Raw genomic sequence first — 27,528 nt, forward strand, 5'->3', positions numbered from 1 at the left:
CATCGCCAAGTGGAACCGTGGGAGTCTGCAGTGTCAAGTGATGTCAACCAAGACTTCTTCCTGGTGCCCTTGGGGTGGGAGGGCTACATCTCCCTGGCAGTGCCGTCCTGGTCTGCTTGGCAGTTATGGGGGAGGGGGAGGGGAGGGCTGCTGAAAGTGCTGCAGCTGGGAACAGTTCTGCATGGGCTCTCCAGGACAAGGAAATGTCTCCTTTCTCTTCCAGAGCCTCTGAAGGCAAGACGGTGGAAGTGCCTTACAAAGGGGGTGTGGAAAACACTATTCTGGATATTCTTGGGGGACTGAGGTCGACCTGCACCTACGTGGGGGCCGCCAAACTCAAAGAGCTCAGCAGGAGAGCGACGTTCATCCGGGTGACCCAACAGCACAACACAGTGTTCAGTTAATGCAGAGATGGAGTGACATCCCGCTGGAGCGGAAGCCCCCGTGCCACCTGCTTCTCCCACCTCTCCCGGCTTCTCGCTGCTCCGAATGGTGGTGTGCTGCATCCTTCCTCCCCCTCCTGCCTGGAGGCTTTGGGGCTCTCCCTTGTGCCTTGGGGCCCAGAAGCAGGGCACCGCTGGGCCAGCAGTCAGATCCCAGCTGCCCAGGGCGCACAGCCTTATTGTTCAATCCAACAACTTGCACCTTTTTTGGAAAAAAAAAATCATTTTAATACAATGCTGTTGAGACTTGATTGAGTGCTGGGGTTTGCCTTTGCAGGAGCCATACGGGGGTCCTTGGAGATTTGGGGGCTGCCTACCCAGCCTAATGAGTGGCACGCTTGGCTATGCCCATACCAGGTACCTTGAGAGGGGTGGGCAGAGCAGAGCTGGAGTCAGAGTAACCAGTACCCCTCTCTCCTGTTCTTGGCTGCTGGAGAACATGAGGTCTGGTCCCCTGCCGGGGCTCACGGGCTTGGCAGTGTCTCGACACCTCCTTCATACTCCCTGGCTACCTGTTGGAGCTGCTGCTAGGCAGCTGGCCTGAACAGGTTTCCTTTTCCTTTTCTCCATCCTTTTTCCTCCCCTTCTCAGTCCCAACTTGTCAGGCTGGACCTTCTCAAAGAGGTTATACATTAGTCTGCACATAACTTTTAACATCTGGTCCAGCTTCAAAGAGATTAGCGGGTGGAGTCCTGTTGGAAGAGCAACTGGCCTGGCTCAGTAGCGTCCTCAAAAGCATTGCTCTAAAATGTGAGACTGAGCCCTAGCCAAGGAGGAAGGACCACGTGGTTCTGCCATAGAGGGTTTGGCTGGCTGGTGACAGCGGTCTTGTCTGGACAGAAGGGCCCAGGGCCTCCTGAGGACCGGCAGGTTTATACACTCCAGGATGTGACACTTCCTGTGTTAATGAGGCAGGAGCAGAGTTTCTTTGAAAAGGCAACCACCTCCCTGGAGGTCCCTGGAGTAGAGAGGGGACACTCTGTGCTGCTGAATAAGGATGAGCCCATCAAGCGTCCAAGGCCAGCCACACTGTCACATTGGGAGAATACAGGCCCCGTTTGTTTTTAAAGGCACGTTTCCCATACCAGAGTAACTGACCCCTCTCCCCACCCTGAAGTCCACGGAGCTGCTTTTACCTGCAGAAACACGAGGGGCTCAGTTTGGGAGAATGTTTGAGGGTCAAGAGGATGTTTCCTGTTGAGAAAAAGGTGGGGCTTGATGGCCCCCACCCCTCTTTCCTGCCTGTCTGGGTGAAGTGTCAGCCTCCGGCCGTCTCTGTGGGAGGAGTGTTTCACACTCAAGTCCTGAACTTTGTTTTAATGAGACTCTTGCAAGATAAGGGAGAGAAGTGAAGAAAAGAAAATCACAAATCCACTAAAAGTTCCTGCCACAGTACAGGGACTTCCTCTAGGACTGTGACCCTCACCAAACTCCTGCTCTTGTGACCCAGTGTCTCCTTTCTCAAGTTTGGCTCTCAGAGTACACTGGTTCCCTGGAGTGGGATGGCCCCGATCCACGCTGCTTTACCATCTTGTGGAAAGACCATCCTCACAACCAAAGGCAGGGGTTTGCAGTCCAGCTTCTGGGAAGTAAAGACAGTCATTGCAAAGGGTCAGATTGAAAGAGGCACCATAAAAACAACTGGCATCCCATCCCCCTTAGCCAAGTTCATCTCTGTCCCTGGAGGAGCCCCGCCACCCGAGAGCCCCAGAGACCAGGCATCAGTTAGGGATGTGGATGGAGGCATAGTGTGCAGCCCTGCGGCCACCTAGGGCACAGCCTGTGAGCCTGGCACTCACCTTGGGCTGGACCACAATTCAGATGGTTTCAGGGACTGCCCCACGGCAGCCCTGGAAGTTGTGCTTTGAACCCCTGGGGATATCACAGCCATCGGACTCCAGACCTGTGAGGACCCTGAGCAGCAAAGAAAAGTGAAGCAGGCAAGGTAGCGGTCAGCCAGCTCCAGCAGGCCCACCCACGACACACGGCACAGCTGCCCAGACAGCGGCCCCACTGAAGGGCCGCCCGGCCTGGCCTCCGGCTCCCCCATCACCGCTGGCTCCATGCCAGTTCTTTCCCACTATGACAGTGTCAGGCCCTCGACTCAAGTCCCAAGAGGGTAGCTGATGCCCCCAGCAAACCCAGCAGAGGTGACAGAGGGAGGAGGGTCCCATTCCTCCCGGACCACACCAGGACTCCTGGGTTTCTCTCAAGTTCTCTTCTGCAACATGGAACCACAAGGCTGGACACCTGTCACAGCTGTGTCCACAGGTAGGGTGGGGACCCCTCTCCAACCCGACCCCCCCCCCCCCAGAAAGTCTCAGGTCCTTGAGAAACGACTTTAGGCCACATCCTCCCCAGACAACCCCGTGCAAACTTGAGACAGACACGGGGCAGCTCCTCGTACCCAGAGACCCCTTCCCACTGGGCTCCTCAACAATCATTATGGAGCTGCAGGAAACACAGATGATCTTTCTACCTTTAGACCACTAACGGGGCTACGGCAAAACCGCAGAGAACACATTGATTATGCCATGCGAGCCCAGGAAGCTGCCAGACGTTTACCAACAAAACCTGTGAACCACAGGATTCAGACACAAGCAGGATCTGAACCAACCAGGACATCATGAGTAGACGCCAACCTCGTATCTCAGAACCTCATCTCAAGGGCCTCCTTCCCCCAAATGAGTAGGGAAACCAAGTCTCAGGCTACTCAGCAACACCACCCCAACTCCCCCGGGGGGAAGTCATGGGACACTTAGTGGCAGAAGGAAGAACTACCCACAGAAGACAAAGACTCAGTTGCAATTGGCACTGTTATTTTATTAGTACGAGTATACTGAAACAATAAACTTGTACTGGTATACAGACAATTTTATTTAAAACAATTTTGTTCAAATTTTGAATCAAACATTGTTTTATTATAATAATGAAATAATTTCTACCTAGAAAACCTGCAAGCACCATCAAAGAAAGGGACCATAAAATTCAATAAACAGACTCGAGTGTATCCTACAAATAGACACACCACGATTAGAAAATAGAATATGAATTCTTCCATTTTTTTTAATATTTGTTTTAAAAAAGCTAGTGCAAGTACAATATTTTACACTGGAATTACAGAGAGTATGCACGCATATGGAAAAAGTTCTCCTGTCACAATAAAAGCTCTTAACTATGTATGCACTTAAAATTTTCTTTTCAGTAAGGTGCAAAACATCATTCCTTCCCTAGTTCTTCTCCATACTGGCTGGCTCTTTCTGGTCATGCCCTCGACCCAAGTTTTGGTGTCTATTTTCCCTTGGCCGGTGGGAGGCATCCAATTGGAAGTTTGGTGGGTACTTATCCAATGTTTAAACATCCAATGGTACTAATCTCAGAGATGGCTCCGGGGTCAGCACCCCACTGGCTAGAAATGAGGACTCTGTCTTATCCAAAGGCCACCGCAAACACAGGACTCCATGGAAACCTTTCTGTTGACACTAATTGGGTTTACAGTTGAGCAGTGCAGAGTGGGAGGAAGAATCCTGGCCACAAGAGCAATATTCACACACCTGGATGCACAGGTATCAAGTTTAGGATTCACTGACTCAATAATTCACCCCACTCCTGAGCCAGAGAATAACTTAGAGAGTAGGGGGTTTGTGTGAGAACCAGAGAAAAACCTATGCACCCACCCTCTCAGTGATCTTTAAAGACAACAGCTCTAAGCCAGTGTCACCTGGACCTGGTGTTCTGGAGGACACTATGTTTGTCATCTTGCTAAGAATTACTGTAAACAACTCTTCCCACGCAGGCCTTCAGATTGGCCACGGTTAAGGAGACAGGTCACCGACCATCCAAACAGCACACAGACAAACTAAAGGGAAAGAAAACGTGGGTTGGTGAAGTCTCCAATTTATCTGCAGTGGAAGACTGGAGTCCTTTCAGATCAGAAAAGTTATGGGAGTCCTTAGAGACTGTTATCGTAGAGATACCACCTATTGGCCAAATGCACTTGATTTTTAATACAGCTGAACCGTTTGTAATGCAAGCCGTGGGGACATGAGAAAGGGAAGCTGTGGGTCCCTCCCACCCTGTACATGTGAATGTCAGCTGTGCAGACAGTTGCACTGAATTATCAGGGACGGGCTGGGATTCTGAATTTAAGAACTACAGCTGGGTACATTTAATATCCCCACAGCTGTCTAGCTTGATTTGGGGACAGAAATATGACTTCTGAGAAATCCCTCTACATTCGTTTTTGGCCTCTATTAAAGAAAAATCAAAATGAAACTAAAAGTAAAATGAGGCATATACATTAAAATTCATATTTTACCCTCCATTTAAATGTGTGTGTGTGTGTGTGTGTGTGTGTGTGTGTGTGTGTAAGGGGCAAGAAGGCTAACCTTTTTTTAAAAATTTTATATATATATATATATAAATTTTGTCCTCAGAATGAGTCCTGTTTTATTGGTAGCTAGGATCCCTTTTAGAAACACTTCATGTTCAGGAATATATTCTTTGGGTTTATAGGAACAGGAAGTGCTGAACATGTCAAAAACATCATCTCTGAAGAAAAAGTAGTTGCAAGTGGCTTAGAAGAGTTTAGACTAAAAAGGGAGCTCTGAGAAGTACTTTCAGCCAGGAATGAACAGTATTCTCAAACAGCGGTACGCAGCGTCTCTCCCCCTCGGCCGAGGGCTATGTAACAAACACATCACAGGAAGCATAGGTGTCGTTTAAGAGCCTATGACGTAGTAATTCTTTCAGGCCACAACCATACAAATCTGATCATTTAGACATGACAAATTTCTATATACAAAAAAAAAAAGTCCAAACATGTAACTTTCAAACCTTTCTCCGATTTTTCTTCTCCGTTTTTACAAACAAGTATGAAACTCACTGTTTCAACAGATCACATCTTTCAAACACTGAATGAATCATCTCGACATTCATTTTTCTTTTGTGCAATTTTATTTAAAAACATTACCTGTACTCCTCAAAGTGAGTGCTTAAATTTTTTATTTTTCTTCAGCTTCTCAAATTAGGTGTACATTAAAGGAAAAAAAAAATTCCCACAAGGTATAGTGCTACAAGAAAAGATCCTATCAGTAAGGTAACATATTTGAAGCGAGGTCATTTATGTAAAAGAAATCTCAGCTCCGGAGTAGAGGTGTGCAAGTTGTTTGGAGTTTCCTTATGAACAGAAACACAACACTGTCCGTGGAAAAGAGAGGAAACCAACCCATCACAATACACCATACGCATGTGCTTTATAAAAAGTATGTTCTCTGTATTTTTATTACTTGATGTGTTCTTAAATTCTCTATTTCAGAAATTCTGGGTTAAAAACACAAAATGTAGAAGCAACGGCCTCCACTCCACTTTAAAAACAACCAAAAAGTGTAATTCTCTTTCATTCACTGCAGAAACCGGATTGGGCCAGGGAGACCTCCGGCCCTGTTTTCACCTGGATTTATCGAGGGTGACTAGGAAATCGGAAGTGCCAAGGGTTTCAGGAGAGACCGGGCCAGTTCGTTGAGCGGCTCGTGATTCAGGAAACAGTATCCATGACAACCAGCGCGGCTCAAGAAGCCCGGTTTTCTGTCCCCAGAGCTCTGCTTCCTCACCCATGTCTGAAATAGCATAGCATTAGTGTCTTCAAAAGCATCTCAGATTTTTTTTTTCTCTATGAAAGAAATAGGTTTCCTTAGTAGTCACAGATGTTAAAAGGGTATTGTCAATTGTTTCCTTAAAAAAAAAAAAAAAAACCAAAAGTGAATCCAAAGCTACGACAACAAAAAATAAATTTTGGCAACTTATTTCAGTAAGGTTTCAAACTATGTGCAAAGAGTGGATTTTTATGAATACCAGGAGCTACTGTTCGTCTTGAACATGCAGCATTCTATTGCAGTCTATGCAGGATCTAAGGAGTGATCACACGATGCAGGAAACCCAAACGTTCCTGGAAGTTGCACAGCCCTACTCCAGAGCAGCAAAGTGCCGCTGCTGGACCTCAGTGTTCCACACACACCAGCCCCGTCCCTGAGTAAGAGGTGTGAAAGTTCCGCAGAGTTCCTTTAGGGGAGAGGGAGGGGGGGACCCGACACACTCACCGAACAGAAAACACACAGGGTCACAGTTCACTGAATGGGATCAGCCACCATCACTGCCACGGGGGGGGGGGGGGAAATAAATCATATCATCCCAGACCAGACCAGGTGAACCGGGGAGAACAAAAACCGACGTCAAAAACCATTCCCAAAGTCCCAATGAAATGCAGTTTGTATTTCTACTGTTTTTTTTAAAGGTTTGAGGTAAGTGGTGGCCGTCTCTGTACCCCTCCCTCCCCCTCTGCCCGCCATGTGGCCCAGACAAACTGAAATGATTCCCAAGTTCAACATTCTAAAGGAACAGTCATTTTTATATATTGAGAAATTCCCTATAAAGAGAGGTTCTTGTTTGTTGGTTTCTTATTAATAGTATTATTATTTTTTTTTTCTTTTCGCCCTGACTAATTTCTTGGTGATTGTGTTCAGTTGTAAACGTAAAAGGCCTGCTGTTATCTAAGTTTTAAAAAAATGGAAAACGGGAAAGAAAGAGGAAAGAAAGACGGCTGTTGGTAAATATTGCCAAGAGGACAGTACAGAGGCACGTGGCTGATCCTCGTACACTGACCGGCACCGAAGAGTTTCTACCCCTGTCATTGTTAGGTTTGCTACACAGAAGTGGCGACAGGCTGCTCCGGACTCGCCTGTCTGCAAACCAGAGGAGGCTCCCGTCTTCTGCGTGTTCTTCCTACTTGGAGAGGAGAGCTGCCACAAGAGAGCAGTGACCAGGTTGGCAGGTGGTCCCCTCCACAGCCACTGGCTGGCACGCTCGGATGGCATGCACGGTGCACCAAGGGCCACCACGCTTGCTGCCCATGCTCAGAGCCAGGGCTCCAGGTCTCAAGGACACAGACCCCCCAGGAGAAATGGCCATGGAAAATGGGTGACTCCAGCCTGCGTGGCTCCAGGGTGCGTCTTGGACGTGATCTGCCTCCTTCCTCCATTCCATTCACTATTTCACGGGGTGATGGGGGGACGGAAGCTCTTCCCCCAGATCTCCTGGGCTGGCTCTCTGTGTGACATGGTGACAGACACCTGCCTCCTGCAGGCTCCCCCGCCAGCCCAAGCACTCAGCATCCACAGCAGGGGAAAGGCGGGAGGGCTCCCCGTTCTGGTTCCTTCCCTCCAGCCCTTCTCTGGCCAGAATGGGGAAGATCCACCAACCACACAGGGGAAAAAAAAAAGCCAAAAGGAAATGCGCTTTAACTAGAAAGCACACAGGTCAGACTCTGTTGGCACAGAAAGTATTGCACATGCTGAGAGAGCAAGAGGATGCGATGGGAACCCAGGGGAGGACCACGGAATCGCGATGGTGCTCCTATTGCTTCGGACCAAATGTGTGTTTTTTTTTTCCCGTTTTAGTGTTGGTTGAGTGGATGCGGTCAGTTCCATTCGCCAAGCAGGCCCGGAAGGTGGGGTGTGTTTTTCTGAGCCCAGGTGAGCTGTTGTAAATAGTGGTATGAATGAGAACAAAGTCCGTGGGGTAGCCCCATGTTCCTCTCACTATTCAAGGTTAAAAAAAAAAAAAAAAAAGAAAGAAAAGAAAACCCAAACCTAATAATTGCAAGTGCCCTGAGCAGAATATATGGAAGATTAAGCAAGTTCTCTGAACAGAAACGTTTAAGAAAAACAGCACTAACTAAGCAGGAGGACTGCAGCATGCCGAGAGGGTAATGAAGTTTCAAGACAAGTCAAGGAAGGAGTTTAGCTATTTCTAAACCTATTTAAATGTTTTTGGTACACCCCAGAAACTGGTTTATAAAAATCATTAGTCCTGCTGAGAGCTAAATGTAAATGAATACTAGACAGCTAACCTGTGGGTTGAAGTTAGGATTTTTTTTTTTTTAAATTTGTGAAATGGAAGAAGTACTACTTTCACTGGAAAAAGAAAAATCTAATAAGTATATTTGTTTAGCTGCAGCCATCCAAGTAAGAATATTTAAAAACTTCTCCCTACTTATAAAACATTTGTTGTTGTTGTTGTTGTTGTTTTGTAAAGCACGTTAGGATGCACTTGAAACCCACAAATGATGATTCAGATCTCTGGGAATGAAAGGTTTAAACTTTATGAAATACCCTTTCTGGGTTTGTACCAAACATTAAATCTTGATTTGATTTCAAATAGAAAAAAAAAGTCATTCTGAAAATAACATTAATAACAATAATAAAGTAATTTAAAAAAAAAACTTGCTCACATATATAAATGTCTTTATGGAAAACTCTCTCAATGAATCTGAAGAAAATTCTCAGAGTTGTCCTGCTAAGACCTGGCTTTTCATGACAGATGTGGTAGAAAGACCAAAATGAATTTTTGAAAGGAACATAACCTTATAAAATGGCCTAGCATTTAGGCAGGTTAGAAAGTAATTCTGCTACATTTATTTATGCTCGTTCCGTCCCCCAAACCTTTCCCACAATGTTATTGGATAAAAACTGCAGGAATATCACACAAATTATAAACTCAAGATGTGCAAATTGCAAGGTTCTTTAAAAGTTCATCTTAAAAACACTGGACAAGAATGAGTATTCTTTTCTCCATCCCTTCTCTCTCAGTTTCTCTGCCAACTCTGCATATGCCTTGAATTCCTTCTCCAACATCAAAGTGGCAAGTGTCTCCTGTCAGGTAGTACTTGGTGGTCATTTATGGTCACATACTAGTTCATAATTCACATTCATCCCTTTAAACCACATTGAAACTTTCAGTATCTTGCTCGTGAGCAACTCTGCAGAGTTGAAATGCAGTTACAGTGTTGGGGGGAAAAAAAAAGAAAAGAAAGAAAGCAACTAAGTTTTTTCCTTTTTTTTTCCCTCTTCCCAAAGAGTTTTAAGTGAGATACAGTACTCATTAAATGACAGACCAAGATGCTTGGTAGTAAAGTGTGAACAGCATTTTAAGTGCTTAGAGATAGTAATATTTGCTCATCTTCCAAATCTCATTCCTCGTATCCCACTGGAATCTGAAAAAAGTGGCACCCGGGTTGTCCATAGTGATGAACTATAAACAGTACTAGAGTTAAAAGACAAAAGATTTTGCAAACTCAACTGGGAGAGCCTCATTGCTCTCGCTGGATGGCAGTTTGCAGCCACCTCTTGGGAGCTGAGTCAATGCAATAACCTGATTGGTTGTCCTAACACTGCTCAGAAACCAGCTCCCACCCACCCCGATGGAGCGACCTGAGCAGGGGCTTCCCTGCCCACGGTGACACCCTGGTGACATCACTGCACTTGTAAAGCAGAAAGGAAATCCCACGTGTGGCAGTTGCTCTTTTAAAAACAAAATATATATATTTTTTATATATATCAGTGCAGTCAGGCCCCATAGGGGGAAATATATATCTATAGGATTAAAAGTTGCTTTTATTGTAAAATAGGTTGGAGAGAAAAATGTTCTTTGAAACTGTCAGCTTTCTATCTGCCATCTGATGTCTCCCTAAGATACCCTGAAGCTGGGTTCCTGATGAGGATTTTGCACACAGGGAACCCCAGGAGGACACTGCTGGGGACCCCCATTCCCATGCTGACAGCGAGAGGCAGAGAAAAAGAGACGCCCACTCTCCACCGCTGCACCCGTGCACCCCCATAGGCACGCACCCTGCACCCTGGCAGGTCCCTTCCCGTGGAACTCTCTCTTGAAACGAGAGGGAATCCATGCCCATTGGATGCCTCGGTGCCGCTGGAGAAGGTGGACGCTGGTGAAGCCACATTCGTTTCCACCCAGGATGCCTGGAGCCTGGATTGTCACTGCTCTGACCCCCCCCTCCACCCGCCTGCTCCCCGACAGACACTCTCAGACAAAGCAAATGCACCAGTCTCCCGTGACACACCTGCTGTAACTCTAATGACAAGGTTAGAACAGAAACCTAAAGTAAGAGGATAACATGTAAATACTGTGTTCTTAGCCTACAGTACAGTAATCTGGATACGGAGGGTTAGGGAGAGACATTTCCTTCCCCAGTCGGCCTCTACTTGCCCAGGTTAGACCGGCCCTCGATGCAGATCTTGACCTCCTGAGGGATGAGAGAGGGCTTGGGAAGAGTCAAAGGTGGCTCCTCTTCGGGCTTCTCCAGTTTGCGGGTCTCCGGAGCTGACCACCTCCTCTTCCTCGTGGCCGTGGGCTTGCTGGGTTCTATTTTGGTGAGGAAGGGCGCTGCAGGCAATCCTATTTTTTCTGGAAACTTCAGTTCACCATTCTCAGAGAGCAGCTGGGCACTTCCCTGATGGATTCCATTCTCCTGCTCGGCATACCTGTGTCTGCTGCCCGCCAGGCTGTCCGTCTTTGAGTGCTTCAGCAGGACGCTGGCAGGATCCACGGGCTGGCCCTTTTTAACAGAGCCGTTCTTCAGGTTCTTGAGGGTCAGCGAGATGCAGACATCCCCAACAGAGAGTTTGGAACACGGCAAATCAAAGAGCTGGCTGGTTCTCTCTGGGCAGCAGGATGACCAGCCCTGTCCAAACACAAAAAAAGGGTACTCTACCAATACCTCAACGCTGACCTGCAGAGACAGGGAGAGATAGAGAGAGGGGAGAGGAAGGGATCATGAGAACGATTTGCCGTTTTGGTTAACACAGGTGCACACACAGGCTGAATGGAGAAAAAAAAAAAAAAAAGACTTAGTTTAATACAGATCCGAGCGACTGCAAGCTCCGTGAAGAAGGCACCGTGTTTATCACTGTACCCCAGCCCCTTGAAGGGGACTTTGCATGTGGCTGGAACAAAACAAATATTTACTGGGTAAATGAGTATGTGCTCTAGAAATTGTCAGCAAGGGCTTGAATGACTAGGGAAGGGTTTCCCAGGATCCCAAGGTTGGTTAGGGTTTGGAAGGACACCCAAGGGCACAGTCCATCCTTCAGTTCATGCCCTAGGCACCTAGACCAGACCAGTCTGTGTTGGTTTGAAAAGCAAATATCAGAATCCCAGTATCCCATCCACAGCTGCCCCTTCTCTGTGCCATTGTGTCAGCCACCATGCAGAGGAGACCACAGGAAGAGAGTTCCAGTCCCAAAGGAGATCGCAACCAAGTGGGCCCAGGAAACACATGATCAATAACTGCCAATCAACGTGGTGGGGTGACAGAGCTGTGTGGAGTCACTGAAAGGAGGAAGACACACACCCGTCTAGGAGAAGTGGCGCCTGAGGAAGTTTCACTGGATGAGAAGATGCTGGGCTGAGGCTTACAAAACAGTGAGGGTAGAGACATGGCAGTGAAGAAGAGAGACCCCGGAGTAGGGCTCTGTGTACAAAGGACAGAAGGGGACAGTGAACCGGCCACAGTCTCACTGTTGTCACTGCGTTAGAATGAGATGCACTTCAGATTTTTAACAATTTAATTCTCCTGGGCATTTTATGTCTTCAACTTTATTTTCAAAAGAAGATAAAATTAAGTAGTTTAAAAAGCAAATTTTCAATGGTCCTTATAGATGGAGAAGACTAGATGGTTTGAATCAACCTTCCTGTTAAAGACAAATTTGAAAAAAAAAAATTGCACACACACACAAAAAAAAACCACCACCAAAAAAAAAAAAAAAACATTTTTTTTTTTTTTAAATATGGCACTGGACAGAAAATGAGAGTAAAGAATTACTTACTGAGTCAGATCAAGAAATTCTGACAACTCAGAACCCTGTTTGGGGGCCTGTTTTATACAGTGCAAGGCAGAGCAGTTGTGAAACCAAGTGGGCTTCTGATAATCTCAAAAGCGAGCGTGGCAGGGAAAGGACTTTAGGGTACCTCAAGGGAGAGGGCTCTTGGTAAACCCACTACTGGGTGGTGGCCACAGAGCATCACACCTTAGAAGGAACGATGACCAAGAAGCAGACAGGCCTTTCAAGTCCTAAAGCTCAGATCTGAATCATTTCAGTCCCTAAAATTAGATTAAGGTCTTAGATTATTTCTGCAAGTGATTTGACAAATTTTGTAAAAAGTTGGGGATGGGGGGGAAGCAAGATCAGATAATATGAAAACCAATAAGGAGAGCAGACAATAAAAAAATCAGACTCACAGGAGCTTCTGAAATAGAGTCATCAGATATAGACTTTAAAAATGACTATGCTTACAATATTTAAGATTAAACGTGAGCTTGAGGATGACGGTGGAGAATTAGAATCTATTTTTATAAGATCCATGGAAATTCTCAAATTCAAACAACACCCCCTCCCGTTAAGAATGCAATGCATTTTAAAATGAAATAGACACAGCTGAAGAGAAGATTAGTGAACTGGATTCTAGTAAGAGCTTTAGAAGAAACCATAGAGAATAAAACAGCTGGGGTTGTGGCTCAGAGGGGTAGAGTGCTCACCTAGCACATGCAAGGCCTTGGGTTTGATCCTCAGCACCACATAAATAAATAAATAAATAAATAAAATAAAGGCCTTGTGTCCAACTAAAAAATAAATTTAAAAAACCACCTAGAATAAAATGCAGATACAAAAAGATGGTTAATACAGAAAAGAGAGATTCAAGAAGGTCTAATAATAACTTGAATCCTAGGAGTAGGGGAGAGAAAGAATGGGACAGATATAATACCCGAGATGATGATTAAGAATTTCCAGAAGCAAATGAGAAACAATAGGTCATGAATTCAAGAAGGATTGACCGCAAAGAAAGAAAAATAAAAAGAAATCCTCACCTAGGTAGGCTGTCCTTAAACTAAAGACACATCATCTCCAAAGTCTCCAGAACAAAATAAAGGTTACCTCCAAATAAGCAACAATTAAACTCAGTTTATGTCTCAACAAAAATAATGTTATCCAGAAGACTACAAAATACCTTTAAAGTACTAAAGAAAAATCGCCAATTAGAAATTCTACAAGGAGAGAACAAATCCTTCAAAAATCGAAGCAATATAAATACACTTTTTTTTGGCAAACTAAAATAATTCACTGCCGATGAGTCTATACTACAGAAAATACTAAAGAGTATTCTTTAGGTAGGAAAAAACCCTGAATCTGGATAAAAGTTTGTAGATTTGGGGAAGAATGAAGAACAAAGTAAATGGTAGGTGTGTGGGTAAATCAAAATGAATACAAACTTTCTATTGAATTTTGTATACATGCATACAAACAGAAACAAATAATTGAAGTTTAAAAAACTCTCTTAAAAGTAGTCAATTTCCATATAATGTATGTGGACTGTGGCTTTAGAAAAGTAGAACTTAATCTTCTTAATCTTCCTTGATAACTCAATCAAAGGTAGTTATAGATACATACACTATTTGTGTGTGTGTGGGTTTTTTTAAGTGTGTGTATGGCTCTAGGATGGACCCCTGGACCTTGTGCATGCTAAGCACAAGCTCTATCACTGAGTTACATCCTCCCAGATAAACTCTTTGAATGACAGGCTATTAGGTCTACAGCTGTGTTTCTAGAAGAGACAACTGTGGTGGATTTCCATGGAAGTCCTTCTACTATTAACAGGAGCCCATACACATGTGCATGTTATTTGAGGGAAATGCATTATTCTGGGCCCTTTTAATCTTGTAAAGATAGTTAAATTCTTTCTAATGCCTACTCTTTGCCAAACACTCAGGGGACAAACTTGTTTTAAAAAGTATTTTGCTTACTGCTCATAATTTGTTAATGAGATAGGTATTGTTATTCCAATTTTATTAATAGTTTCAGAGACATTAAATAATTTGCCTAATGTCATAGCTATTAGCTGATGGGATGGGATTTAATTCCAGTCCTTTGGCCCCCAAACAAACCTCCTTTTTCCTATGCCTCCTGACTTCTATACCCTGCAAACAAAGACATTTCAGAATACCAAAGGGATGACTTAACATTCTCATTACCCCCAACAGCAGTGAATCTGACTTGAAATAAGTAGGATTCAATGGTGTGAGCTCACAGGCTTATTTCATGGTACCTAAAATTGTGATATGGTGTCTCAATAGCTACAATTCAAGTCATCCTATGTGTGTGTCTGACAAGGCTGATGTTCAGTTTCAAAACCACATTCATATTGCACATGTACACAAACTGGTTGATTAGCTCTTAACCAAAATGTCTGGTGGTCCCCAAATTTCAATTATCACATTACAGATACTCATCCTGTATTTGCATATGTACATGTGAAACACAGTTACTGGTTACAGTGTCAAAACTTTCCACTGAGTTCAAAGTGGGAAGATCATGCTGGAGGGGATTCCAAATATCTTCTCCCTAACTTCTTAGAGCCACTAATAACATAAGATGTGTAGAAGGAACAAAACCCTATTTCAAATGGGGATTATTTAGCTGCATTTCCAAAACAAAGTTCTCAGGTGTCAATGACTCCTAAGAATCTACCAGACTTACCGTCTGCTCACTTCTACCTAAGGTCAGTTGAAGGCAATGTGATATTTTTATGCCAGAGGTCCTATTTCCAAACATGGATGCCTCTTTTTGGCCCTGCACCACTCACTATTGCTTCCTGGTTCTTGGACATACTGCCTCTTTGCTGGCAGACAACCCGACACCTACGGATGGGCAGGTCCTTGGTGTGTACACCGGCTCATGTATGCTTCTTGGAGCAGCCAGTGCTCATTTTCTAACAATAACATCTACAGTAGACACACAGGTAGATCTATATGTTTCACTTGTTACCAAAATATCTGTAGACTTAGAGGAAATGTTTCCAGGGCCTTTACAACAGTCTCCATAATTGACTGGCTTAAAAGCTATGATATCGATGTGTATGTTTACCATGAAAGATATTATAATGTTTTGGGGCATTTTAGAAGTCTTTCTTATTCCCTCATCAAAACTCCAAAGACAGGCCTTAAAATTAAACTCTGCCGTGTGGTCCACAACTAGAACGGTCTACTGAAAAAAAATTCATGAAGGAAACATAATAGGCAGGGGGAGGGAGCAATATTTGAAATGAATTCTAAAAGGAGTCAATATTAATGGAATTTATTTTAACCTTTATCACGTTGAGCTTGTCTCTGGTCCCTTCTGCTTAAATTCTGGCTTTGCCTCCTGTGTTATCCTGGGAAAGATGTCAGAGGTTATCGGCAGATAAGTTCAGTGGGGTGTGTGCAATCCAAGTTAAGAGCAGGATTATTCCAATGACTGATCATTGTAGGCAGTTTGATTGGATGGCTCAGGAAAACACTGTTTTTCTCCTAGCTAGTCTGAACTATCTAAATAATGTGACTTTTTTGTCTGAATCTTTGTGAATTGTAAAAAGTATTCCCCCCATCGTTGGTGAAAGTTTTAAAAAAATCTGGTGGTACCTATCTCAAATAAGTACTTACAACAAATCTTATTTTGTAATTAGTTTGTCATATAGACATAAGTATTTTTTTTTTTGGTACTGGGGATTAAACTCAGGAGCACTCAACCACTGAGGTACACCCTCAGCCCTATTTTGTATTTTATTTAGAGATGGGGTCTCACCGAGTTGCTTGGCACCTTGCTAAATTGCCTCAGCCTCCGGAGCCGCTGGGATTACAGGTGTGCGCCACTGTGCCTGGCTAGACATAAGATTCTTAAAGCTTAATTGGCAGTCTGCTTTCAATGCCAGGGTATCTGGTGAGGTGCGGATCATTAACAGTTAATGAAGAAATCCCACTACTATTTAGGACACAATTTCTTACCTTCCATGAGGAGACAGATCTATACATGCAAAACAAGTCACTTCATAAGGCTGGGGATGTAGCTCAGTGCCAGAGCATTCGCCTTGCATGTGTGAGGCTCTGGGTTCAATCCCCAGGACCGCAAAATACCCAGCAACTTCACAAGGGTTTACTTGGGTATTGGCTGTCACCTCATGAGGTCCACTTGGATGTCTACCCAGCAGTTCTAACTTGAACTGAGGCAGCAGACCTCCCAACATGCTCTGGAGGGTTCTTCCCCATCTCCACTAATTTTTCAAACTGTTCAGTATCTTCTGCTCTGTCATACCACATGCATCCAAATCATTGGCCCATCCTATCGGTTTCTCTTCCTAATACACCATTTGTCACTACCTACCACCACTCTCCTGCTCAGGCCTGCATATTACTTGGTAAAAAAAAATTTCCAGAACAAGCCAGTCCTCACATATTGTAGGAAACTGGTCTCTCCTTGCTGGTCCTTCAACTGCCAAGAAACATGCCCTTCAAGTCCGTGCCCTCTTCCAGGGAACCTTTCTGCCCCCTAAGTCATTGCCCCCCTCCCCCCTTCTTCCCAGATAGAGCTCCTTCCCTGGCTGCCCACATCATGGAACAACTTTCCTTCCAACCTTAGTTTCCTTATATTTTTTCATAATACTTTATTTTTTCAATAGAACTTTTGATGCCTTGTGTTTGTACCTACTCACGTGTCTGTTTCTCTCCTCCCCTAGACCCACTGTTCTATCCCCAGAATCAGGATACCATTCCAGTTTGCCTTCCAGATAGAAAATCACTGCAATGGCACAACTGGCCAGCAGAGGGCAATGTTGAGTCAACCAAGAGGCTCTGCCCCCCCCCCCCCCCCCGCCCCCATTTTTTTCTTCCCCTTTTAAAAAAACCAGCCAACACCCCAGCCTTAAGGCCCTCTCCAAGGAAAGAGCTAGTGCCCTCCAGAGGAATGGGAAGGACTGGCTCATCCTGGGTTGAGCCATAGCTGTCTGGCTTAGTGTTTCTCCACCAGACGCTGCTGCGCTCATGATTTCACAAAATCAAACTCTGGTTACTTCCTGTCCACTCCAGCTCCTTCAGCTGATCATCATTAGTTCATTTTATGTTCTCATCAGGGTGCCAAACATTTTCCAGGATGGCCTCTGATTAAACGCCAAGGAAAATAAATCAATGGGCGCAGGACCATGAACAACCAGAGCCAATTAGGGGACCCCTGGCAGTCACCACAGACCATCTTTCCATTCCATAAACACATCCAAACACTTAAAGTAATCTGCAAGATCAAACGTGAGCAGGTAGAGCCTTTGTCCTTTGTCAGCTTGAAACTCCCCTGCCTTTCGTCTCTGGACACCTTGTGGCTACCACCTCTCATTTTTAGGGGCAGATCTCCTGCCATCCAGCTCCGCCCTTTCCCACCCTCCTGGCCCTGTTGGGACCCCTCATCACCGCTCTGATGAGACACCTGCCTCCCTCCTCCCCTCGTCTGCTCCACTAAAACGACCACCTCTAGGCAGAGAGGCAACACAGCCTCACTTCTGGGCTGACAATGATGTATTCGACATCGTCCTACCCTGGCTAATGACCGGCTTTTAAGATTGTTTTTAGTTCTTCTATGTGAAAGCTCAATATAATTCCCTTAACTACTTAGTCAATTACGGCACCTAAGCACTCTATGCGTCTGCACATATTTACGCTGTTTGGGTGTATATTTTACTTAGATTGGGGCTCTGTCTATATACACATATGTACATTTCACCAAAAACAGGATAAAGGAAAACAAGACGTCTGTTGTTTAGATGAGTCTCCTCTTCCTTCGCAAGAATCCCTGTTTTCACAACCGAGAAGGGCATCTGCTTTAAAAAACATTTTTTTTTTTTTTGCATGACACCATCCCAAACATACAAACTCTGCCTGGAGCTGGGAACAATGCAATCTCTCAGAAGCTGGGTTTTTAATGAATATGTTTTGCTTTTTTTGTGAAATTACTAGATTGGAAATCCTTAACTTTGTCTACAAGTGAGATTCTGGATCCTGTGTTACCTGTAGAGAGAAGCCAATGTGCTTTTTTCTTGAACAGTTTGCACGACTCTGTTCTCAACGTGAGGGAAACAGAAAAACCTCTTAGCGATGACTAGAGGGGAAAGCAAGAGACCATTTACTTCAATGTTTAAAAATCATTAATAAAATAGTCAAAACTCTTCAGTTCAGTGTAAGAATATCTGTGAGTATTCTATTTAAAACTTTCCATCATGTTAACGCCGAGCCTGACTCAGCCTTCAATGGAGCATTGCAGGGTTGCTCAGGAAACCCGTCCCCCCGCCCCCAGCACAGAGACGCCTCCAAACACAAGTTCCCAACTTCAAGCTGGGGTCTTCTCACACTGTTGCCTGGCTTGCAGAACTTTCCAGTGGGAAGATCCCATTAAGAGGCTCAGTTCAGGGCTGGCCAGGAAGGACAAAATATCTACCCAGCAACCACAACAGCTCTGGCATGGTGGCATGAGGCTCTGCATGGATTGCACATTTCTCCCTGCAAACACTCGTCTCTTAGGGTCTTAAACTGTGTGCCTTAAAGAATGGCGACAAAATACTCAGCCAAAAACAGATGCACACTGCCTAAGCCACAAAAAGACAAAGAACCAGAAATGCATATTGCTAAGTGCAAGAAGCCAGTCCCAAAACACTGCATCCAAAAACGCTGCAGCCCTCTGACACTCCAGAAAAAGGTAAAAAGTTTGGTGGCTGCCAGGGGTTTGAGGCAGAGTTGGAAAGGGGGAGAACACTTAAAGCTTCGAGGGTTTTTAGGTTGGTGACCCTACTCTGAATAATACTGTAACTCTGGCTACAAAATCACAGAATGCTCAACAGACACACCCTAGTGGAAACCGTGGGATTTAGTTAATGATCATGTATCAATACTGGTTCATCAATCGTAACAGACGTGCAGGATTTTAATAATAGAAGACACTGCATCGGGGGAACTCTACTTTCTGTGCAATGTTTCATACACCTAAAGCAGCTTAAAACAATAAAGTCTTAATTTTTTTTAGAAAGCTATAAACCATAACTGTCTGTGGCCACATGCCTCCATAATACATAAAAGATCACCCATCTGGGGGCACTTATGTTACACAAAGATTAAAGAAGAGCATTTTTCTTCTTCGTTTTTCTTTTTCTGAGTTGGAATCTTGCTACATTGATTGCCCGGGCTGGTCCCAAACCCTTGGGCTCAAGGGATCCTCCTGCCTCAGCCTCCAGAGTAGCTGGGACTGTAGGTGCATACTGATATGCCTAATGTATGTGTGTGTGTGTGTGTGTGTGTGTGTGTGTGTGTGTGTGTGAGAGAGAGAGAGAGAGAGAGAGAGAGAGAGAGAGAGAGATTGATTCTCTTTTCATTATTAGAACTGATAGGACTTTTATGACCTTTTATGACTAAGATTGGGGCAGAGGCCCAGCATTCAGGGCAGTGACCAAATATCTATTTTTTGATGTATTAGGATTTGTTTCCGCCAAGCCCTGCATGGTAAATGTTGGCAAGGAGGTTGCCTTGGCTGCTGAGAGACGACTCTCTGGGCTTATTTGCTGCTCGCATGAGTGCCTTGCTATTTTTAGGCTGCAGTTAATCCATTCAATGCATAACGCTGCCACCATGACTCAGAGCCCCAGCAGTCAAACTAAAAAATAGTGGAATGAAAGCAAAGCCACCGGTAGACGTGGGGTAAGCACATCATTATAACACGCTGCAGGAGCGGGCACACACGCCCACACCAGGACAGGCAGGGCAAGAAAATGGCACTGAATATTAAGCAGCCACCAAGGAGGCAAGGGAAGCAGTCACCTCGGCAGGATCCAGGAAGTGAGAGACAGCTCTAATGACACATGGAGCTCGGTGTTTAGGAAATCATCGGCCAAAGAGAAGTGTCAGCCCAGAGTGCTTTACAAATCAATTTTACTACAAGTCCATGGAGCGAATCCCGGGTACTCTTCAGAAGAGCGGAACCCAGGGAGCATGAGACAGAGCGGGCAGGGTGTTCGTAAGATGGAACTCTGTTTGCTGGCTGGGGCTGTCCTGGGCTAGGGCTCTCCCAGTGGGCACATGGCTAACAATCTCTGCAAAAGTGGAACTGGCAAGCCCCTTATATCTGCGCGGTGCTCTTGTGGATCCATCCCTGACGTCCAAATCATGCTCAGGAAAGCACATCCCGTATGCTCACACAGGATGGCAGGTAGTCCTTCAGCAGGCCTGGCAGAAACGGGAATTCCAGGTCTCCTTGGTCATGCATGGAAGGCACTAAGAGGATTCAGGCAGGGAAAAGTACCTTAAGGTATTTGCTGGCAAAGTTCAGCCATCTTACTAGGCTTCCAGAGATTGTCTCTCCTTCCATGAACTCTGTTCAGAGTACAAGGTCTTATATTTACTTCTCACAAGCAAAACTCTCTATTCAGGGCCAACAGCCCCTGAGTTGAAGCAGGAAAGGGAAACTCATGTTGCAGTGAGTCCCAGTGGAGACAGTCCTGCAGATTTTCTCAGCAGCTAACTTGCTTCCTACCCAAGAACATGTTGTAGTGCCCTCACGGACGCCACAGCCTGGGAGTCCCGCCTAGGACTCGCCACAGACAGGTCCTCACGTTTGGAGAATACCGAGCAGGTTATATTTGGGAGTGAGGTCCAAGGGAAGCAATCTGTTGTCCCATGGGGCTCTCAAGCATAACCAAGGGATGGCAGGTGGAGCAACTCTGTCCCACCTGTGGTGGCATGTGTCACCTGTCCCCCAGCTGATGGAGGCTCACTGGGTACACACAGTGACAAAGAACACCCGAAGCTCCTTTACTTCTTACATAGCATCAGGCCAGAGGGACTGTAAACACAAAGATGCCTCGTCTGTGCATGCAGTAGTGTGCTAGGTACTGTGAAGTCACAGGCACCAGCGACAGGTATGTGAAAACATGGTTCTCCTTTGCTGCCTTGTTAGAGCATCAGCCAGAGATGATGCTAGAGACATCTTGCCACAGGAGCAATTAGGAATTCAGTTCCTTAAAAGTAATAGCCAAGCTGGGCGTAGTGGCATATGCCTGTAATCCCAGAGGCTCAAGAGGCTGAGGCAGGAGGATCGTGAGTTCAAAGCCAGCCTCAGCAATTTGGAGAGGCCCTAAGTAACTCAGGGAGATGCTGTCTCCAAATAAAATACAAAAATGGCCCGGGGATATGGCTTAGGGGTTAAGCACCCCTGGGTTCAATCCCCAGTACAAAAAAAAAATAAATTAATAGCCACTCGTCATGTGCCACTAGTCCTGGCCCCAAGAGATCATCTTAGTAAGGAATCACTTTCCTTTTGTAGAGATGGGAGCAGTTGCCGCTGGGAGAGGTGAAGCCGCCAGTCCACCCAAACCCCCGGCCTCGCTCCTGGTGCTCTGCCTGCCTCGCCACACCACATGCCCTCTCTGGGAAGGACCCTGGTTTTCAGAGGCTGGGCATCCTTTCGACTTTCCATTAATGCTTGTGGCTGGGATCACAAAGCCACGTGTCCTGTAGAAAACAACGTCTTCTTCCACAGCTTCCTGACATTCAATGTGCACATCTACATTTCCCTGGGGGTGTGTGAGCCCTGTTGAGAAGACCTGGACATCCCTCAGGCTAGGGAGAAAAGCCCTTGGGGAGATGCAGCCCGAAGCCCTGGGAACCTCCCCGAGGTGGGACGTCAGGACGTCAGTTCCCTGTCCCGTCCCTTCTCGCCTTTCCCGTCTCCTACTCGGAAGCTGAACCTGCTCCTCATGGCAGACACAGCTGGCGGAGTGTTTGAGCTCCGATGACGTCAGCCCGTCTCTGATAGGCTGCTGGAGAAGATGACACGTGGCTGGGCCGGCAGTGCCTGGGCCTTGCACTTTTTTCCCAAGGCCTGAAGCCAAGCCTCCTCTTTAGCAGACCATAGTTCTCTGGCCTTGCTTTCCAGAATCCCTCTCTGGCATGTAGCACAGCAGCACGGGGGCTGCCCTGCAGACTGTGGATGATCCCTGACAAGCCTACCTGCTGATCTGCACCTTGGCTGTCAGCAAAGAGACTCAGTGATCAGGTCATGGGAAAGAAAAGAAAGCAGAGCTTCAACTTTACATGGAAGGTAGTTTTGGTTTTGTTTTTTTTGTTTTTTTTTTTTTTTTTTTAATCATAGAAGCATTAATTTTGCAAAGTTCTGAGCAGCAACTACAGATGGTTAGTGAGTTCTGAAGAATTATGCCATTTTAAAACAATCTTGATATTTGGCTTTTTTTAAAAAAAAATCAGAACTTTTGAGAAATCTTTCTTGGGTTTCACCAATGACTTGTCAACCTACAGTGACATCTCAGCATAAAAAAGTATCTCAGGGCCCCTGGTCATTCATGAGCAGTTCTGAAAACATTTTGGGAAATGATCTTTATTTGATCTTTCAAAGGTGCTCTAAGCAATTAAAACTGTTAGTTGGGATATTCAAAGAAAATAAAAAACAAATCAATCTATCAGTTATCCTGTGGCCATTTTCATCTCACACCTGGTGTGGGCTCTGCCACATTTGAGTGTTTTTAGGTCCTTAGAGAACATATCCAGAGAGGGAGGGCCCCACAGCCAGGGAAGCACCCAGCTGAGGACAAGCCTGTGAACTTGGGCTTGAACCTGCTGCTCATATAAACAGTAGGTGGTGGAACAAATGCCCCCTGGAAAGGGCAGAGTGAAGGAGCCCTTGGAAATGCAGCGTTCATCACACCCCCAGTGTTTGGCATGCCTTGGGTTAGGTTGCACCTGACTTTTCCACTAGCCCAGGAGGGCACCAGGGACAATTCTAACTTCTCAGACTGTATTAACAATACCTTTCACTTTCTGATGCTCTGACATCTTAGGGTCTTGCTGGCAGGATCCATCTCTCCTAGGACTAGCTAATTCCTAGAGATGGAAAACAACTCACCTGAGAGCGCACCTTTCTTACGCATACCAATCAATGCAAAGCCCACACTCCCATCACCTCCTATGTTGGTTCAAGGCCTCTGTCTGCCTTCAATAGTCACCACAAGGCTGGCTCCCAGATAACCAGGACAAATCCTATGCCAGAATCCACCAAAATTATTCACACCGACCCACCCTAAGCCTGTTCACCCTGCCTCGCCCATGCCTTCCCATGGGAGTCACAATTAGGGCTCTTGACCATGTTCTCCCTGCTTTCTTTGCCTGGAGACACAGGTGCCTCTAGACAACCCCCGCCCCATCTCCATGATGTGGTGTGTTCCCTGTTCTTAGTTAGCATCTGGGAGTGCTAGCAAAACTATATTTTCAACAAGTCATCTCCTGATCTGCCAGCCTTGCCATACCTATATAATATTAAAATCTATATTTTAAAACCTGGATGCTGGAATGGTAGGCAGTGACTTTAGCCTTCAAGGTCCTCTTCCCCCCACATCAGCCTGTCTTTTTTGATGATTATTACCAGTGCCTGAGCCAGTCAGTCTTTCTCAATCTGGGTTCCTCATTCCAACCATTAAAAAAAAAAAAAAAAACCAAAAAAAAACAAAAAACAAACAAACAAAAAAAACTGGAGTGGTAATTTTTTTCTTTTTTTTTAACTTAAAAAAAACCTATTTTATACCTATCGAATCTTTTAAAATCAACTTTGATTTTTGAGATAAGTGTAGATTCACATGAAGTTCCAAAAACAATGCAGAGAGACCATATCCTCTTAGCCCAGTTTCCCTCAGCGGCAATGTCTCACATAACTGTAGTGTGAGATAGAGTGGCGGTCTTCTTAATTGTCCCAAGGATGGCATATAACTAGTCCCAGTCTGGATGCATGGAGATTAGTCTGTTACAAAGAGGAGCCCTCATGGAAAATTAGGGCTTAAATTGTCTTAATACAGTGGGGATAGGCCAAGTCTAATGTCTAGGAACTGGGGAGACCCCTTAATCCTGCTTGGCAGAAGCAATTCGGCTGGCGGGGTGATGGGCGGCAGTGTGGCAGGGGTCCCTCTACCTGTGGAACCCCGGCGAGCCTTACCTGTGCTCGGTGCTCCCCGACGGCGAACTGGATCACGGCAACGCCTGGGCTGTGGCTCTCCTCGATGCGCTCCACTGTGCTGGAGTCGATCTTGAGGTCGTTGCTGATCTCTGCGCTCTGGATGAAGTCTTCCGTTTTCAAGTCCTCCACCTTCTTGAGCTCTCCGTTGGCCAACTGTATGATGGAGCCTTTCATGAAGTAGGGCGGCAGCGTGGGAGGCGCCGCGGCGGGCGAGGCCACCGACTGCACCACGGGCAGGTGGATCTGGGCCTGCACCATGGCTGGGTAGGCGGCCTGGGTGGCCAGGGCCTCGGGGTTGAAGTTCTCGTTCTTGGCCAGGGCGGTGGTGACGAACGTGTGAGGCACTGCAGCGAACTGGGGCGACGACGTGACTATGGCAGAGGCTGCCCCGGACGCCTCCATGTCAGTGCTGCCCACGGGGATGAGCAGGGGCTGGGTGCCGGGGATCACCAGGTGCTGGGGCAGGCTGCCGGCGTAGGTGATTGCTTGCTGCTGGCCGCTCAGGTAGCCGATGACCGGGGGTTGAGTCCCCGCGTAGAAGGCGGTGGCGGGCAGCCCAACAGGGAGAGGCTCTGAAGCACTGTGCGTGGTCTGGATGACCGTGTGGGGTGACAGCGCATAGGACCGGTGGCTGGGCTTCCCTAAGTGCAGGCCGCTTTTGTCGTTGAGGGTGGACGGGGAGGCCTCCCGGTGCGTGGCCTGCTGCACCTCCAGGTCAGCTGCGGGCGTGCTGCTGTTGGGCAGGACCATCACCGAGGCCCGGACCCCCGAGGGATCTCGACTGCTGTAGTCCGCAGGGCTCGGGTGGACCACCACGTGCCTGGACTCGTACGGGTGAGGGACCGCCTTGCTGCCCGCCTTGCCCAGGCCCAGCTCGGCCGAAGACGGAGCCCCGTACCGCCGACTCTTCTCCATCTCCCCGTTCAGGACCTCCTTGGCCTGCATGGCCTGCTGCAGCCTGCTGCTCTCGGCTTTCTTGGTGGACTCCCGGGGAACGAAGTGGCCGCCGGAGTCGGTGTACTGCACGACCACCTGCGAGGGGGGCCCCAGGGTGAGCGTGTGCGGGATCATCGTCTGATGCGGGTGGAGGTGGACGGGGATGGCCGAAGGAGAGGCCGCGCGCCCGCTGCTCTGCGGAGAGCTGGAAATGTGGACGTACTGGTTCTGCTGGGTGGGTGGGGGGGACCCCGGGGTGACCAGCCCCGGAGCCCGGCCGAGGTGCTGCGGAGGCGGCGGCTCAACCTTGTGTCCCGGTGCCTGGCTCAGGCTGCCCATGCTGGCCAGCAGGGTGGAATAGGCCTCCAGTTGGGAGCGCTGGGATGGAGTGGTGGCCCCCGCGGCGGAGGCCACTGCACTGGTGACAGGGTTGGCCGATGGGGAGATCAGCTGCGATGGGATGAAGCCGGCATAGGGCCCGCTGTACTGGGAGGAGCCGATGAACTGGAAGGTGTGCGGAAGGTGGGCGTACTGAACGGGAGACACGGGAGTCCCTGACTGCGGGGGAGGGTACGCCGTGGGCAGCGTGGTGGCTGCGGGGACCGACCTGGGAGCGCTGGGTGGGGAGTAGTCCAGCCCGGTGGACAATGCTTTGTGTAAACCTATTCCCTGTTGTAAACCAAGCTCCACAGAAGTCCCTGTGGGCCCGTGCCTCCCGCCCCCGTGGCCTCGGCCACCAGAGTTGCTGGGGAGCCATGCCACGCCCTCTGCCCGGTGGTTGTCGCTGGGCAGGGCGGTGGTGGCCTTGTCCTCGGAGGGCCGGCTGGTGGCGGGGATCTCGCGCTTCTTGGGAGGCAGGCATTCGTTGCTCCGCTCTTGGTTGGATTTCATTTTTCGCCGTCCCCCCTCCACGGTGACCGTTTCACTGTCTGGCTGGCTCTGATTTTAGTCTGATAAACGGAAAGTCACATTTGATTTCTGTAGGGGATCCAGGCTCTTCATGAGGAATCATCTCCCCGTGGGTACACTCGGCCAACAGCGGTTCCGGATTCTGAGAAGAGGAAGAGGGCAGCCAGGGGGGAAAAGGAGAGAGAGAGAGGGAGAGAGGGAGAGAGAGAGAGAGAGAGAGAGAGAGAGAGAGAGAGAGAGAGAGGGGAAGGGAGGGAGGGGAAGGAAGCAAAAATATCAGCCTTGGGAAAGAAACGTCCCAGGAAGATTAAGACTAAGCCCCTGGACTCCACATGAATTCCAAAAACCTGATCACAGGCTTGCAGCAGGTAAGACACGAGCCACGTTGGTCAGAATGTTCTAGATGAGGCCTGTTAACATACTGAGCTGGTAGAAACTTAAAAGCACATACACTTTATGGAGTTAACAACTCCCCTAAGTCATTTTCAATTCCCCCTTCTCCTCCCTTTTCTTCAAGGGCAGGCAGACTATGCATTTCCTTCCCTGGGTGATACAGCCAAATGAAGCCCACAGGAAGGACCCACCAGGTGGTCAGCTGGCCCCAGATCCCCCGAAGCCAGGTTCCGGGAAGAGCAGGTTAAAGTGCTGAGTGGTCTTTCCTGGTTATTTCTGAATTCTCACCTGCCAGCGCCAGTACTCTCAAGAATTCACCTGGCTCTAGGTCCAGACAGGATCTATGCCTTCCCTAACATACACACCCACTGGCTCAGCAGAAGCAGCCCCAAATAGTCCTGTTCTCTATAACTTTGAAAAGAATTCCCTGTACAGCCACTCATGGAAACAGAAAGCCAAAATAAATCTGTGAGGCAGGCAAAAAAATGCATTTGATTAGAGTTTCAAAAAAAAAAAAAAAACCCAACCAAATACAATAATAGGGCTGAGGCATTGAAAGTTTTCTTAATGAGGGTTACGTACTCGCTTCATCCTCGGTGCTCTCTCCCCTTCTAAGCCGTCTTTGAATTTTCTCCTCATGCCACTCCCTCCCTTTCTCCTTGGAAAGGGCAACTCACTAGTAACACTAGAAATGAGACGTCTTTCCAACAAATCTGACTCCTGTGTTCGAACCTGGCCGTACAAACAGTGGCCTTGGAGTCTGTTCTTATTGACACATATCTCAGTCTCTTGGTAACACTGGACTCCAGTTGCCACTACTGTGTGTATAAACCAGTGCCCACTTGGCCTGGTGCATCTTTGGAACCAATATGAACACACTGACAAGGAGAAGGTGCCAGTTCCCTCATGGGGGGCTGTAGAGGTAAGCAACAGCCTGTGCTGCCATCCCAAGAGCTATGGGGCTGGACTTTGAGAATCGCACGCCTTTGGGTTCTCCAGACCTTCTTTTCTATGATCAGATTTTTAAAAAATGCAACAAGGCCATGGCCTTCAGCTTTCAACCTTAGCCAGGCTGAAGCAACAGTGAGATCCCTACCGACGGCAGGCAGCACTCTTTCAGCCCCTCCATAAACCAC

General features: G+C 47.0%; 2 protein-coding genes across 8 annotated transcripts in view; one reads left to right on the plus strand and one right to left on the minus strand.

Annotated features, from left to right (window-relative positions):
- The window catches only part of Gmpr (guanosine monophosphate reductase), a 38,203-nt gene extending 37,509 nt beyond the window's left edge, over positions 1 to 694 (plus strand). Inside the window, exon 9 of the mRNA XM_026384646.2 lies at positions 224 to 694. Coding sequence (XP_026240431.1) covers positions 224 to 404 — 181 coding nt within the window. The 3' untranslated portion in view covers positions 405 to 694. The remainder of the gene's footprint in view (positions 1 to 223) is intronic.
- Positions 662 to 27,528, minus strand: part of Atxn1 (ataxin 1) — a 384,415-nt gene continuing 357,548 nt past the window's right edge. For 6 of the 7 annotated variants that reach the window (XM_026384578.2, XM_026384574.2, XM_077801586.1 and 3 more), the window contains 3 exons: positions 24,134 to 26,141; positions 10,506 to 11,028; positions 662 to 9,258 (listed from right to left, as the gene is read on the minus strand). In XM_026384578.2, coding sequence (XP_026240363.2) covers positions 9,173 to 9,258; positions 10,506 to 11,028; positions 24,134 to 25,981 — 2,457 coding nt within the window. In that variant the 5' untranslated portion in view covers positions 25,982 to 26,141 and the 3' untranslated portion in view covers positions 662 to 9,172. Of the gene's footprint in view, positions 11,029 to 24,133; positions 26,142 to 27,528 lie in introns of all 7 variants that reach the window. The other variant, XM_026384581.2, reaches the window with a different exon arrangement.

Source organism: Urocitellus parryii, chromosome 8 (assembly GCF_045843805.1).
Source record: "Urocitellus parryii isolate mUroPar1 chromosome 8, mUroPar1.hap1, whole genome shotgun sequence".
NCBI lineage: Eukaryota > Metazoa > Chordata > Mammalia > Rodentia > Sciuridae > Urocitellus > Urocitellus parryii.